Source organism: Phascolarctos cinereus, unplaced genomic scaffold (assembly GCF_003287225.1).
Source record: "Phascolarctos cinereus isolate Bilbo 61053 unplaced genomic scaffold, phaCin_HiC Scaffold_5;HRSCAF=322, whole genome shotgun sequence".
NCBI lineage: Eukaryota > Metazoa > Chordata > Mammalia > Diprotodontia > Phascolarctidae > Phascolarctos > Phascolarctos cinereus.
In genome coordinates this window covers 338,275,420-338,291,052 of record NW_027555958.1, presented here as the reverse complement: position 1 = coordinate 338,291,052, position 15,633 = coordinate 338,275,420, and the positions used below count along the sequence as shown (strand labels likewise).

The 15,633-nt window shown below is 41.6% G+C and overlaps 1 protein-coding gene across 6 annotated transcripts in view; it reads left to right on the top strand.

Annotated features, from left to right (window-relative positions):
• The first annotated feature begins 5,568 nt into the window (after window positions 1–5,568).
• B3GALNT2 (beta-1,3-N-acetylgalactosaminyltransferase 2) overlaps window positions 5,569–15,633 on the top strand; it is a 40,652-nt gene continuing 30,587 nt past the window's right edge. For 3 of the 6 annotated variants that reach the window (XM_078156246.1, XM_078156245.1, XM_078156247.1), the window contains exon 1: window positions 5,569–6,482. In XM_078156246.1, coding sequence (XP_078012372.1) covers window positions 6,353–6,482 — 130 coding nt within the window. In that variant the 5' untranslated portion in view covers window positions 5,569–6,352. The remainder of the gene's footprint in view (window positions 6,483–15,633) is intronic. The other 3 variants (XM_078156244.1, XM_021000439.2, XM_021000438.2) reach the window with 2 other exon arrangements.

Genomic DNA, 15,633 nt, shown 5'->3' with positions numbered 1-15,633 from the left:
GTCCCTGCCCTCAAGGAGCTCACCTTCTGAAGCAGGAAGATAACATGTAAAATGAAGCAGCTGAAAATGGTGGGGAAGCATGCTGGAGAAAGAAGTCTAGAGAGTCAGGAGAAGAGTCTGGAGAAGAATGAAGAATGATGAGTCCTTCCTTCAAGTGGGAGTTCCAGGAGGAATTGACCAGTCAGAAGAAGAGGCCATAGGAACAGAGAAATCTTCCAGGGTAAGAGGCTGATGGGAAATGCTAGACAAAGAAGTCTGGAAGGAATGAAGGAGTAAACATGGATGGCCTGGGCCCTTCCCTGAAATAGACAAAGAACTAAGAAAAAGCACATCAAAGCTAGCGTTCAAGAGATAGCTGGTTACTTTGGGGAGAGCGGTTTTAGGAATGAGAGGGTCAGAAGCCAGATTGCAAGGGGCTGAGAAGTGAGTAGGTTGTAAAGAAATTAGGCAGTGAATGCGATGATACCTAGTTAGCATTTATATGGCACTTTAAGGTTTGCAAAGCACTTGACAAATACTATTTCATTGGATCCACACAATCATTGAAGGTAGGTACTATTATTATTCCCATTTTATAGTTGAGGAAACTGAGGCAGACAGCATGTAAGTGCCTTGTTTAGGGTCATACAGCCTGTAAGCATCTTAGGACACAAACTCTGGTCTTTCTAACTTTGTCTGATTCCCATCTACTGTGCCGACTAGCTGTCCTTACAACTCTTTTGGGGAATTTAGCAGAGAAAAGGAGGTGAGATATAGGATAATTTGAAAGGATGGCAAGGTCAAGTGAAGGAATTTTTGAGTCTGTAACCTTTAAAAATTGTCACTGATATCTTTTGTTTTTATATCACCTTCCTTGCACACTATATGCCATTCCTCTCCTCCACCACAGAGCAATATAACAAGGGGGGGGGGGGAATGTTCTTCCGATATAACCAACACACAGAGCCTAACAGTATGTACAGCATTCTGCACTAACACCCATGGCCTTTTACTTCTACAGTGGAGACAGGCGCAGTTTCTTCTCTCTTCTTTGGGGCCAAGTTTGATCATTATAATCATATGCATTCAATTTAGTGGATGTAGTCTTTCCATTTACATTGTCATAGTGTATACTTTTTACCTTGAGTACTTGTGTTGAAGTTTAGAGGTTAGGGGTGCTAGAACCCCCAAATCTCGACATGTGGGTCCTGTCTAAAAGAATTCTACCCAAGCCTTCTTTCAGCCAAAGACAAGGTTTATTAAAGATGAGCCATATAGGTCAGACTCTTAAGGAATCTCAACATTTGTGACACTTGTAAGGATGAACAGGCATGAGCAAGTCTCAGCCCCTAAATGGCGGCAAGGATGGATCTTATATAAAGAAAGACTAGGAGCGGCCAAGTAGTTTGGGGTGCCTGGAGAAGGGGCTGGGAGAAACAGTGTCTTGATGGGTGTGGCCAGTAAGCTGGGGTGACTGGAGGGTCTAGGGAGGATCTGGTTGGGAGTGACTGGGAGGCTGAATAGGCAATCCAGGAATAGACAATGGAGGGCTAGGCTTGATTAGGGTAACAAAGAATTGGGAGATTGGGCCTAGGAGATAGAGAATGGCCATTTGGGTGGGTTATCAGACAACTGCTTGAGACTTCCTTGACTGAGTTCAAGGAAAGTTCAAGGGTTTTCTGGGGCTGGTAGACAAAGGGCACCCAAGTTCTTTTTGGGGTAAGGGGCAAAGATCTCAGCTTGGGCCCATGTCCCATCACTTGTACTGAAGTACTCAAACTATATATGGGATTCACTAAGTAATTTTGGGGTGGGAGCAAGGACCCACAGAGATTGGTGTTTTGAGTCAGAGCCTAAAATTGGACCTAGTATGAGCCCAGAACTTTTTGAGGGGTGTCTTGGGCATCAGCATGATTATATGACTTTTTCAATAGGGTTTCAACAGCATAGGAGCAAGAGGTTAAAAGGGAAATGATGGGGATGATCCAGGTTTGAGGACTGGTAGGTTATAAGCAGCTGTAGGAAAAGAGAGCAAGGGATTTTGGAGAAGAATATAGGTGGGTGGAGGTCAGTGTATATAGTTCAATTGTTAAACTATTGAGGCAAGGCAGTAAAGTGAGGAAATTGAGGCCAGAGCATTATTTAGGGATGGGGAAAAGAGAAAGATGTGGAGGGCCTGGAAATCATGGTGAAGGTCAGTGAGGATGAATGTCTAGGAGTAAGCTAAAGCTGGAAAGTCCAGGAGACTTTTTTTCTTTATCACAGATAAGCATTTCAGAATTCAAGATTGTGACAGATGATCTCTCAGAAATGAAGCCTCCTCAGGGGGTCAATGGTTCTTGTTAATACTTCTTGATTGTTGCTTTCAAAACCCTCCCCTGCTCAGACCCTGTTTTTAAATGCTTAGCAGAAAGAATAGCCCTGCCCCCAACCTGAACTGCTTGCCCTTGAAAAGCTTCCCGCCTTTTCTTGTCTCTGGGCAAATTCGTGTCTCCGTGATTAGATTAAGCCCAGCCAATGGAATGAGGGGAAGAGGGTTAGGGAGGAGGAACTTGAGTTAGGGTATAAATAAGCCTTGATTTCTGTACCTAACTCGTACTCTCCTGGCCCACAATGTCGACTGAGACGGTACCCTTTTTCATGAGAAAACAATAAACTCCTTTCTACTTTCAAGGTATCTAAGTCTTTGTTTTTATTTTTGAGTAAGTGGTCTCTGTCCCACACAAGATCATGGAATTGGTAGTAATGGGTGATGGTGAGATCAAGCAATCACGCATTTATTAAGCCCCTGCTACGTGTCAGCACCTGCTAGATGCTGGGAACACAAAGACAAAAAAAGAAACAGTTCTTGCTCTCAAGGAAGGCATAGTCAGTAAGAGTGCTAGACTTGCAATCTGGAAGACTTGAGTTTGAATCCTGCCTTAGGGGAGATAACATGTGCATTAATAAGCATACACAGAATAAATACAAGGTAGTGGGGAAAGATACTGCTTGCTTTTGGAAGAATTGGAGAAGGGATGTGGGACTTGCAGTGCAAAAGCACAGAAGAGGTAAAGGAGTGTCCCACGTGAGAAACAAAGGTATCAATTTAGCTGGACTGCAAAGTATGTAAAGTAGTGCACAATGGGGCTGAAAAGATAGATTATGATCAGATTGTGAAAGACTAAAACAAAGGATTTTATATTGATCCTAGAAGTAACAGGGAGCCATGGGAGTTTATCAGAGTGACATGATCATACCTGGGCTTAAGGAAAATCTTTTTGCAGCTGTGTGGAGAATGAATTGGGATTGGGGGAATCTTGAGGCAAACCTTTAGGAGACCACCTCAATAGGCCAAAGGTGATAAGGGCGTCAACTAAGACAGTGACTGCATGAACAGTTGAACCCACAGTCCAATGGGACTCTCTGGTCACTGCTGGAGATCAATGCCCTGGGCACATTTGAAGGGCAGGGTGGAGTTGGTGAGAACAAGAGAAGAGAGAGCTCTAGTCTGCTCAGGTTTCTTCACTTTCTTTCAATAAGACACTGGGAAGAAGCCAACATGAGAGAGAGCTCCTATATCTCACCCAAGGGGAAGTTCCCTAAAGTCTCTAGCATAGCAAAGTGGGGATAGGAACGTGATGGAGACTGTCAGCTCTCAGGTTGGTTTCTTCCTAGAGTTGTCTTATTTTCACTTCAGCAACCTGAAGTAGAATTAGCGTTATCAATCTTCTCTTTCCAACTAAGCCAGAAACAACTCAAGAAACTTGAAGAAAGTGAAGAGACCGGAAGACACTCAACAGACACTGAAGAGACCTAAATGTATGGGAGCTCTCCTCAATCAGGTTCTCACCAACTCCACCCTACCCAGTTTATTGTTCAACTGTGTCCTACTCTTCATGACCTCCTGCACCATATTGTCCACGGGGTTTTCATGGCAAGGATACTGGAGGAGTTTGCCATTTCTTATCTAAATTTCTTATCTAAATTTCTCCAGTGGATTAAGGCATACAGAGGTTAAGTGACTTGCCCTTGGTCACACAGCTATCAAGTGTCTGAGGCAGGATTTGAACACAGGTCTTCCTGACTCCATGACCAGTGCTGTATCCACTGCCCATCCTAGGGCAGGCATTGACCTCCACCAATAAGGAGAGTATGTAATATCAATGGGTGCTAGGACTCCCTTTTAGTGAGAAGTGGTCCTAGGCAGCTAGGAGGCTAGGCTTAGAATCAGGAAGACTTAAATCTGAATCCTGCCTCAGATTTTTTGGCCCTGGTCAAGTCACTTAAAGTCTCTCAGCCTCCATTTCCTCTTCTATCAAATAGGGATAATAATAGTATCTACCTTGCAGTGTTGTTATATATATAATGTATTCATGTATATATGTGTGTGGTCATATATAGGTGATGATAATAGCTAATATTTATATTGTGCTTTAAGGTTTGCAAAGTGATACATATAAATGATATATATTTACATAAATGATATATATATATAAAATGATGATAAGGTTTGCAGTGATATATAAATTAGTATTTGTACATATAAAATGACACAGATACACAAATAACTAACATCTATATCATGTTCTTAAGTGATATATAAGTATATGTAAATGATAACTATTGTTTATATTGTGCTTCAAGGTTTGCAAAATGATACATATAAATTATATATACACATATATTTATATAAATGATAACAGCTAATATTTATATTACACTTTTAGGTTTGCAGTGACATATAAATATGTAGTTGTACATATAAATGGCATACATACATAAATAACATCTATATCATGTTCATAAGTGATATATATGTGTATGTGAATGATAACTAATATTTATATTGTGCTTTAAGATTTGCAAAGTAATACACAAATGATATGTATTTCTATAAATAAATGATATATATAAATGATAATAGCTAATATTTATATTGTACTTTTAGGTTTGCAGTGATATATAAATATGTATTTATACACATAAATGACATAGATACCTAAATGATAACATCTATATCGTGTTCATAAGTGATATATAAGTACATGTAAATGATAACTAATATTTATATTGTGCTTTAAGGTTTGCAAAGCAATTAGCCATTATCATAATTTAATCAGATTTATTACTGCCATTTAGTACAACCTCCTCCTTTTACGGATGAGGAGATCAATGTTTTGAGAAGTTAAGTGGCTTGTATACGTATGGCTATACAGCTCCTAAGTGTCCGAGGCAGGATTTGAACCCAGAGGACTGATACAAGATGTTTTAGAGACAGGAATAGCAAGCTCTGGCAATGGATCGATAACGGGCACACCGAGGAGTGGGGAAGGCTAGAGGGTCTGAAGGGCCTTTGGCGTGGTCACAGGAATCCCCAAGCGAGACGGCCGGATGTAGGCTACCATCAGCGGCACCACTCCGCGGTGGTCGTTCCACCGGTCCGCTCCGCCCCGGAAGAGGTCGTACGTCTCTAGAAACCTCCGCTCCGTAAGGGGACACACGCGGCAGCCAAATGTGATGATCCAAGTAGAGTTTGCAACCCCGGCATCTTCTTCCGGGTCAAAAGGAAGACATCTTTCTAAAGTCTCACCCTAGAGACCAACTCTCCTAGGAGTGACCCGCAACTACACGGCATGGCTTTTCCCATCAGTCCCCGGGACCGCCGGCTCCGTTTCCACCGGCGTGGTGGATTCTGGGGTTTGGGTGCCCTCCCAACCCGGTGGAGTCTACGATTCTCAACCCCACAACTCCCAGGGCAACCGCATCATCCTCTGTCACGCCTGGCTCCCCCTACGGCGCGCAGCCGCAGAGCCCCGAATATCCTTCCCTCCTGCTTCCCCAGTCCGTTAGGCGGCAGCAGATTTCATGAACGTCGCGCACATTTCTGAAAGCCGATCGGCCCCGCTCCCGTGCGCTGCGAAGCGCCGGTGACGAGGAGGGAAAGGGGCTTTTGGGAATTGTAGTTCTCAGGCTTCACTGGGTAAGGGCGCGCCCCCTGCCTGGGCTCGGGATGGAACTTCAGCTCCCGGCCGTCTGCCCAGAGTAGGAGGGGCCTGTAGGAAAAGGGACGGAGATTTGAGAGAGAAGGTGGGAGGAGCCATGAGGGAAGCCGAGCCGAAGGGGTGGGGCCTTGTGTAACTGAACCGCCGTTGCCTCCGCCGGGGGTCTGGGAAATCTTCCCCGAGAGTCTGGGAGGATCCTGTCCACGCACGCGGGGGTCAGGCAGGCGGGTGCACGCGCGCGCACTGTCTTGGAAAGGGTGGTCGCGCGGGGGAATCCCCTCCGCACCTGCGCCTCTGTCACCCGCCGTCTCCCCAGCCTTCCTTCGACTCCGGGACGCCAGGGAGCCCGGCGCGGTGGGGGCGTGAGGTGGAGCGGGCGGGGGCGGCCAATGCGAAACTGGCTGGTGCTGCTGTGCCCTTGTCTGCTCGGGGCCGCGCTGCACCTTTGGCTGCGGCTGCGCTCCCCGCCGCCCGCCTGCGCCTCCTCCTCCTCCTCCTACTCCGGGGCTGGCCCTGCAGGTAAGCCTCGGGAAAGTTGAAGGGGGGCGGGGGGGAGGGGCGCAGAAGGTGCGGGCTGCAGGCGGGGAGGGGGAGGGGCAGGGGCAGGAACAGGTTCTGCGCCTCTCCTGCCCCCCCCCGCCTCTCTTTACCACCAAGAATTGCAGGAGTTAGGGAGACCGAGAAACAGTCACAGTAGTGAGGACCGACCTTTCTATAGCGCTTTAAATCTTGGCAGGAGCTTTCTCATCTGATCCTAGAGTAAAAGCTACGTACCGGCGAAAGCTAATATGTATTTTCTTATGCTACATATAGAAAACCTCTCCGGCGGGAGCGATCTCTGCTCCCTTTCCTTCCAGCCTTTTTTGCACACATGCATGCACACGCATACACACACGTAATTACTACTGGAAGTCCTTCCTTCGCCTGTGTCCAGGCTGGCCTCCTCCGAGTTGCTCAGGGCCAGCTTTGGGCTGTTCTAGACCCCAATTCTCCCTAAGCTCGAAGTTTGTTTACACAGGATTGTTGGGGACCATTGCAACCTTCCTTTTAAAAAAAAATCTGGTTTTTGTGTGAAGAATAACTGCTTTAAGTGTAGTAGCTTTGTTTTGTTTTTTGCGTGCTTGAGAGTTGAAACATATGCAGACTTGAAATAGGCATGGCTCTGGTGGAAGTTCTTCTGTTTCAATTTAGTTTTCAGGTTCCACCAAATAGAGTATAAATGAAAATAGTCAAGTCCTTTTTTATTTGATCATATCCATTTTTTGGTGAAGTATTTCTTTTAAAATAAATTCTTTGCTCTTGAGCACAAGGTCTTTGGCTCTGGAAAACAATATTCAGGCTTCGGTTAATCAAAACATTTTAAGAAGGAAAACTACGATCAGGAAAGAAAGTTGTGATTGTAGAACAATTCTTTAGAGGGGTTAGGGAGCAGATCTGTTGTTTTATGTTTAATTCTCGTGGGAAATTACCCATTATCCCCCTAAAAAGTAGAATTCTCTGGTAACCAAAAGTTTATAAGACAAGAATAGAATATTTGGGAATCCTTAACTGTTCTGACTTCTTAGTGATAATTCTTAGACCTTGATAGGTTAACATTTTTGGTTATTGTTTTGATTCTGTTTCCCTGAAAGAAACAGTACAAGCAGGTTGAAGAGACTTCTTTGTGTTGCCCTTACAATTAAGTCTTGTTCAAATAGGATTTGATGACATATCTAGTGTTGCAGTTCTTTTAAGTTCCATGGGAAAAAGATTTTTAAGTTTCTCCAAATTGGGATGAGCAGTAATTTATCACGCTGAAGGGTCAGTAATGCCTTGTGAATTCTCCTGGGTTTGTGCTTGGTTTCCTTTATGGACTTTTTTTTTTTAATGGCATGATGTTAGTCAGCAGGTATTTATGGAATATCCTCTGGGTGTGTATGACCTTACTAGGTGCTTGGGATGACATAAACAAGAATAAATAAACTTTATGCTCATAATTTAGTTGGTGGTGGTGGTGTTCAGTCACGTCCAACTCTTCCTGACACTGAAGACCATAGCACACCAATATTTTCCATAGGGTTTTCTTGGCAAAGATACTAGAGTGGTTTGTCATTTCCTTCTTCAGTGGATTAAGGCAAACAGGGTTAAGTGACTTGCCCAGGGTCACACAGCTAGCAGATGTCTGAGGGTGCATGTGAACTCAGGTCCTGACTCGAGGCCCCCATACTCTACGCTGTACCCCCTTGTGCCCAGGGGTCATTAATTAGCATAGAAGAAAATAGCCTTCTAAGCTTCATAACCTCTAAAAATGATTATTTGGTATCTAATCCAGTGATGTCCTCATGTACTAATGTATCCCAGTATAATAAGATCATAGAACCTTTGAGTTTGAAGATTATTTAAAAGTAATTTAATTCAGAATCCCACCCAGTGCTAGAGTTTCTTCTACAGAATCTGATTTGGTAGTCCTGCCTCTGTGTGTAAGGTCAACCACTGACTAGGTGCTCTGGAGGAAACCCTTTCCTTTGTTGGATAACTCTAATCGTGATAACCTTTTGTTTTTTGGTAAATCTGCCTCCTGTTGATCAACCTTTGGCCCCTGGTGTGCCGTCTTGGTACAACATAAAACAAATGTTTTATGTTTTCAAATGTGGTAAACCTAAAGCTATTTAAAGGCTGCTGTTTTATTCTGGTAAAGGAGGGAGGTAGATTTGCTTAAGCTATGGGTTTATGCAAATCGAAGGAGCCTGAGGATGTTGGAGAGCTGGGCGGTTTCCTAGTGGATTAAACACCTAGGGTAATTGAGGGAGTCGGTTAAGAGGACTGGCTGGAATCAGGACCAGGAGTCCAGAGGATCTGCCTTAGACGCTTAACTGGGTGGTCCTAAGTTTTTCTTTGTGGGCTTGTTTCCTTATCCATAAAAAAAGAAGGTGGGATTTGAAGGAAGCTGGCACCTTAGGTGGAGTTTAGGAGGGAGAACATTCTAAGCATGAAGGACCTGTGGTGGACTTGCTACTGTTCTTTACCTCTAATGTTGTATTAATTTTTACAAATCTGATTTTTGTAAGAGAGTCTTATGTGGAGACTGCATATTGCCATTTATAGGTATGCAAGAGACTATTTTGTCTGAGTTTGCCTTCTCAGATACAACTACAGCAGCATAACTAGATAATGACATACCATTTCCTGTTTTTATTTTCTGCCATTTTTTCACTAAATTAACGGAATAAAGGGATGATAATGGAAGAACAAAGCTGAAATAACATGCACTGTGGACAGAAAGTACGTTGCAGTGGTTGTATTAGTATCTGCTTCTTTGGAGTCGTTTCCATGTTTTAGATGGCTGCAAATCCTGTCTTTAAGTGCTGATTGTTTAAACATATACAAAATATTATTGTACACAAGAGAACAGATTCAAATTATTAGTTATAGTAACAATAACTATGACCTTTGGTTAAGGTCATGTGAAGTAATCTATTTTAACCTTGTGGGTTTTTTCACTTGAGTTTGATGTTTTATTTTTAGGTATGGAGATAAATTTGAAAAACTTCTTATCATAGGCTTTGCACAGCCCCTGGAACATAGTGCCTTGTATGTAGTTGTTGGCAATAAATGTTGATTTTATTTTACTTTTTAGTATTACTGTCTTTTCTGTGGTATTTATGTTATTTTGTATTTAAATATAGCACAATTTTGAAAATTCTGCATATTCAGTGACTTTGCAATTAAAGTAGAACTTGTCTAACTTATCTCTACAATTGTGGATTTCCTTGTTAAAAGTCTTTAATGAAAATCAGGACATTACCATCTGCTTTGCTTCTTGGCCTTTCTATCTGACATGCAGCTGAAACCTTCTTTATGTGTGTCTCCCTATTAGAATGTTAGGTCTTTGAGAGCCAGAACTGTCTTGTGTTTCTGTTTGTAGCTGCAGCTCTGACCACAGTGCTTTGTATAAAGTAAGTACTTTAAAAAGATGCTTTTTTTTAAATAGGATCATAGAGTTAAGGTTCATCTGAAGCATAATAGATTTTACTCTAGGACCCCTTATTTTAACTCTTTGTGCCCTTAATTTTCAATCATGTTTCTTGTAAGAAACACCTTGTTAGATTCTGCTTTCTATTCCATTCTGCTGTCTTCTGTTTGATGGATGAGTTCATCCCATAGGAGATAGAATTGGAAAGAACTTGGGAAGTCAGAGAGCCAGTTACCACATTTTATAGATGAGGAAACAGACCCAGAGATTTGCCCAATATATCCCAGTTATTACATGTTTGAGGCAGAGCTGAACACAGGCACTTCTTCTAAAGTGCATTGGTTAATAAAATACTTTGCTCAAATCCCTCCACGTGGCTGCTGAAGAGATTTTCCTATTGATTATGCCACTCCCCTACTCAATAAATTCCAGTTGCCCTCATTGCCTCTAGGATTAAATATAACCTCTTCTGTTGTGTCATCTAATGCCCTTCGTTATCTAGCCTTACCATAACTTCCCAGCCTTATTATACATTACTCCCTACTTTCCCCCTGCAGCCAAATTGGCTTTCTTTTGATTTTTCACAAGACTCCAGTTACCATCTCTGAGCCTTTGTGCTGGCTGTTCCCTGTACCCAGTAGACACCTTTCTCACTTCCACCATCTAGAATCCCTTGTTTCCCTTAGCTCAAAGGCCCTTTGTACAATATAAGCTTTTTCTGATTACTGCTTAGGTGCTAGTGGCTGACCTCTCAAAATGACTCTGTGTGTGTGTGTGTGTGTGTCTCTTCTTTATAGAATACAAGGTCCTTCAGGACAGGAATAGTGTAATTTTTGTCTTTGTATACCCTGTCCCTGGTAAATAATAGGTGATTAATAAATGCTTATTGACTGGTTGATCACAACAGCCCCCTCCCCAAGCGAAGTATTAATAATGTCTTACTGTATCTATCAGATAGAAGAGGAAACAGACTTGGAGAGCTTGCCAAGTGTCACATAGTTTGTAAGTAGGTAGACAGAGCCTGGACTTGACTCAACTTCAAGTCTAGTAAGACACTTCAAGTGTTTTAAAAATGTATGTTGATGCTTTTTTTATACAACATCCAAGATTCCATATGTACTGCCCACCCTGAAACCTTTCTAACAAAAGCAATTATGTTAAACTCACAGCGTCTGACAACATGTACAACCTTCGTGATGTACTCTCCCCAGACCTCTCCAGAGAGAGAAGGGAAGTGCACCTAGTGTTTTCCTTTATATCCCCCTGAAGACCAGTGTAAAGTGTTTAAGTTTTACTATAGTGACAGCATTCACATTTTTCAAGAATCATGTTATTAAGGTATCAATTTGCTATTTCAGTGAATGAAATATATACTTTTGTTCTGAGGAGGAAACTGAAGTACAAGAAAATAATGGTTTGCTAAGATAATGAGGCTTTAGAGCATAGATTCCCAAAGTGGGTGATACGGGCCCCTGGGGGGTGCTGGAACGTTGGGGGTAGGGCGGGGAGGTGATAGTAGTGTTGGGTGCAATTGGGGAGGCATTGAATAAAAATAAGGGGCAGTGGAAGCATAAGGAAAGAAAAGATAAGAATATTTTGCAAAACCTTGTGTATGTGTTTCATCTGTTATGTAACAGAGTGAAAGTCATAGTGTAAACACACATAACTGATCAGTGCAAGTCCTCCTGCAGGTCTTAACAAGCAAGTGTTGTGCATTGTTGGGAAGTCTAGCATGCATCAACAGGAATATGAGCATGCAATGACTTGTTTACAATACGATACAGCACATAATATTGCATCATCAAAATTTCAATGAAGAAAAAAATTTACAATAAATTATTACATTTAAGATGTGTCTTTTTAAAATTTATTTTTCTGAAATGACGCAAGTTTTTAAAAAGTTAGAGAGTTAAAGAAAGTAGTTTCAGGGGAGGGGATGCTGAGTGTTTTTTTTAAGGGGGTGGTAGGCCCAGGAAGTTTCGGAACCTCTGCCATAGAGCATCTGATCTCTTTTATCTCCTTATATGCTTCCAGTGAATTTAGTTAATCGATCAGCAACAGTTTATTAAGCATCTACTATGTGCCAAGCACTTTCCTAGCTATTAGAGATAAAAAGACAAAAATAAAACAGTCCCTACCCTCAAGGAGGACATGTTCTAATGGAGGAGGCTATTACAGTAGTCCAGGCAAGAAATGCTGAGAGCTTGATCTGGGGGAGGTAGCCATGTCAACAGAAAGGAGACAGGAGAGATGTAGAGGTAGAAATGACAAAATTTGGGAACTGACTGAATATGTGGGGTGAGGGAAAGTGACGAGTCAAACGTAATGCTTAGGTAGTGAACCTGGGTGACTGGAAGGAATAGAGGATTCATAATAGGAGGTGGGTTTTGTAAAAAAGTTCTGTTTTGTACAAGTTGAATTTGAATTGGGTATGGGACATTCAGTTTGAAATTTCCAGACAGTATTTGGAGGTTCAGATGGCTAGGGTTAGATGTTTAGATTTGGGAATAATCTTCATGGGAGCTGATGAAGTTTCCAAGTGAAAGAATGTAGAGCAGTAGTGTCAAATAGAAGTGGGGCTACTAAACTGTGCATAAGGATCCCTGTGGACTACGTATTGACTTAGAAAGCCATTCTATTATATTTTTGTCTATTTTGTCAAATATTTCCCAATTATAGTTTAATCTGTGGGGAAGAAGAGGCCCGTGTGTTTGATGCCTCTCTATGGAATATAGAGAGTTATACATAGTTAACATTCAGCTCTCAAATATGTAGGGTGATATAATCTACCTATTTACCTTATCTCTACTTAACTTGCTCAAAATGGGATGCTAATAGCTAGGCAGTAGCCTACATAGAAATATAGGCAGAATAAAGAAACCATGGTGGCGGGCTGAATAAGCTTCCTACAACTTCTCTGTGTGTTGAAATGTGAAAGTACAGGGGAAGAAAGTTTTAGAGTTGTTTTAATCCTTTCAGCCTCCTTGACTTAAGTCTTTCTGCTCCACTTCCCATCTAGGCTTTCTGTCTCTGGGGTGGGAATTTTCAGTTATCTCTTTGAAAAACTCAGTTGGCCTTGAGAATTAGTCCAGGCCCTCCTAAGTTGCTGATAGGATGACAGTCTTCACTTTGACCTTGGCCTTACCACCCTATGGCTAGGTCATTTTGGCTGCTATCCTACTAGAATATTTTCAGTTCATTTCTTTAATATGCGTTTCACATTTGGGTTAGATCCTCTGTATCTCTGAAGACTTTGGTTTGATTTTGTAGTCTGTGTTGCCAATGTGAATGTTATATTTTGTTGTTCAGTCTTTAAGTCATATCTGACTCTTTATGACCCAGTGGGCCATAGCATGTCAATTCTGTTTATGGGGTTTTCTTGGCAAAGACACTGGAGTGGTTTGCCATTTCTTTCCCAGTGGATTAAAGCAAACATAAGTTTAGCGACTTGCCAAGAGCCACAGAACTAGTGAATATCTGAGGCCAGATTTGAACTCAGGTCTTCCTGACTCCAAACCTAGCATGCTATCCACCGAGCCATCTAGCTGCCTCAAATGTTCTATTAGCCAGGCTTTATTAGCACCACTGGACATCACAACCTGTGAAACAAAGTTGATGAGCAAACTAGGACAAAATTGCTTTCCTTTAAAAAAAAATCTTTCCTGTTGCTTTTATAATTCTTATTAATGACAATTTCAACAAGTGTAAAAATACAAAAACCTATCAAATAAGGAATAAAATTCAAGCTTATTTACATTTTGAATTTAAAAAAAGACATCAATGCTCTGATTTCTTATTCATCCATGTACTTACCATGTTTCATTGCTATTTTCTTTTTATTCTTTATATTTGTAATTTTTTGCAGTCCGTTTTACGTAACGTCCTATTCCAGTGCCTCATGACAGTATAAGTGACATTGAGTTCCCAAAGCTAAGGTTTCAAGTATAGGCCCAGGAACAGACTGCATCTGTATCCGTTGTCTAAAGACCAACTTAAGTACAGAGGGGGCTCTTTACCAGGCTGGTCATGGAAACTGCCAAAAACCATATGTATACTGTTTGAGGGGTTTCAATCTGCATCAATAAAAGAAATGCCCATGCCAACAAAAATCAAAGATCTTGAAGTATAATACAATGACAATTCACTGTGCTGATAACACAGGTTATTCAATTTCTCAGTTTTTAGACGTAAATGTTTTTGCTAGCTTTTCTATTTCTATATATGAAGCAACTATAAGTAATTTTGTATAGAAAGGTCTTTTAATAGTAACATTAGGAGACAAACCTATTAATACAGGGCTTCTTAGTCCAGGACCCATTAACTTTAAAAAATATTTTTATAATGTCATTTCAATAAAATTGGTTTCCTTTATAATTCTGTGTATTTTATTTTATGCATTTAAAAAAACCATTTCTGAGAGGGACTCACCATACTTCCAAAATTATCTGTGAAATAAAAAAGACTAAGAATCCTCTTTGGTGGGACTAGATCAGAGTGTTTCCCTTCATATATTTGGTTTGAAACTGGCCTACCATCTCTTCCCCAAATTTGTTGCTCCTTGTCCTATCCCAGTTCCTTTGTCTGGAAAGCACTGTCCCTTCACCTCTGCCTCTTAGGGTCCCTATCCTCCATCAGAGCATGGTTCAAGTACCACTTCCTATACAAAGCCCTTCCTCTTAATCCCTCTCCCCAATAGTCAATGTACTTTCACTCTTAAAATTACTTTATATTTACTTATATCTATACATGTGTCCCTCATAGAATATAAAATTCTTGAGTGCAGGACTGTTTTGTTTTTGTCATTGGGTCCCCATTACGAAACAGGGTGCCCAACTCATATTAGGCACTTAATAAGTGGTTGTTGAATTTATTAAGTCAGTAATAAGGACCCACATTACCAAGTGCTTACCGGACATTTCAAATTGGATGCCCTCCTAGGCATCTTAAACTCAGTGTGTGGTGCAGAACAGGGTTTAGTAGGGAAAGAAAGATAAGTGGTTGTGATCAGTTAATGAAATTTCAAAGTTCTGCATCTTGGAGGTGGGCTAATTCTGTGAGCTGGTAAGGGCTAAGGTGTTTCTGTATTAGTTTGCAGCTGAAGTGGGATAGAGAAAGAAGTTGGAGTTGAGGTTGAGGAATTGAGAGATCAATGCTAATGTATTATCAACTTGAAATTAAGGTCCCTGAGGATAATAGCAGGGGATAGGATGGAGAAAATAGTTTATGAGCCAGATGCTAAATTCATTGGGGAAAAAAAAAAGATGGGAGAATGTCTTGGAAGGCAGTATATAATAGTGATAGGGGAAAGGAGTGGTACAAATAACCCTCTTTAAGAGTAAAGGTGGAATTCTGGCCTAGTGAGTGAAGGCAGGGAGTGGGAGGAGAAGTCTTCACAAGTGGAAAAGTTTGCAAGGAGTAGAGTTTCTTTGGTGGAGCCAAGTTTCTGTAAAAGCAGAAGTGGTTGAAAGAATGTTGGTTGAAAATATAGATGGGAGTGGGAGAGGCCGATTTGAAAAGTGCAAGGGCTGATTTGCAAAGGAATATTCTGAGTGATGGGGTGTTGCTAGATGATGGTGCATTGACTTGGAGTGAGGCCTGGGAAGACTAGAAGTGTTGATTCAAAAGAGTAGGACCGGAGTTGAGGAGCCACTGCAGTGTGACATAGATTGCTATCATGAGCTCCCTGGCTGCACTAAACCCAAAAAGGATTTGCCATCA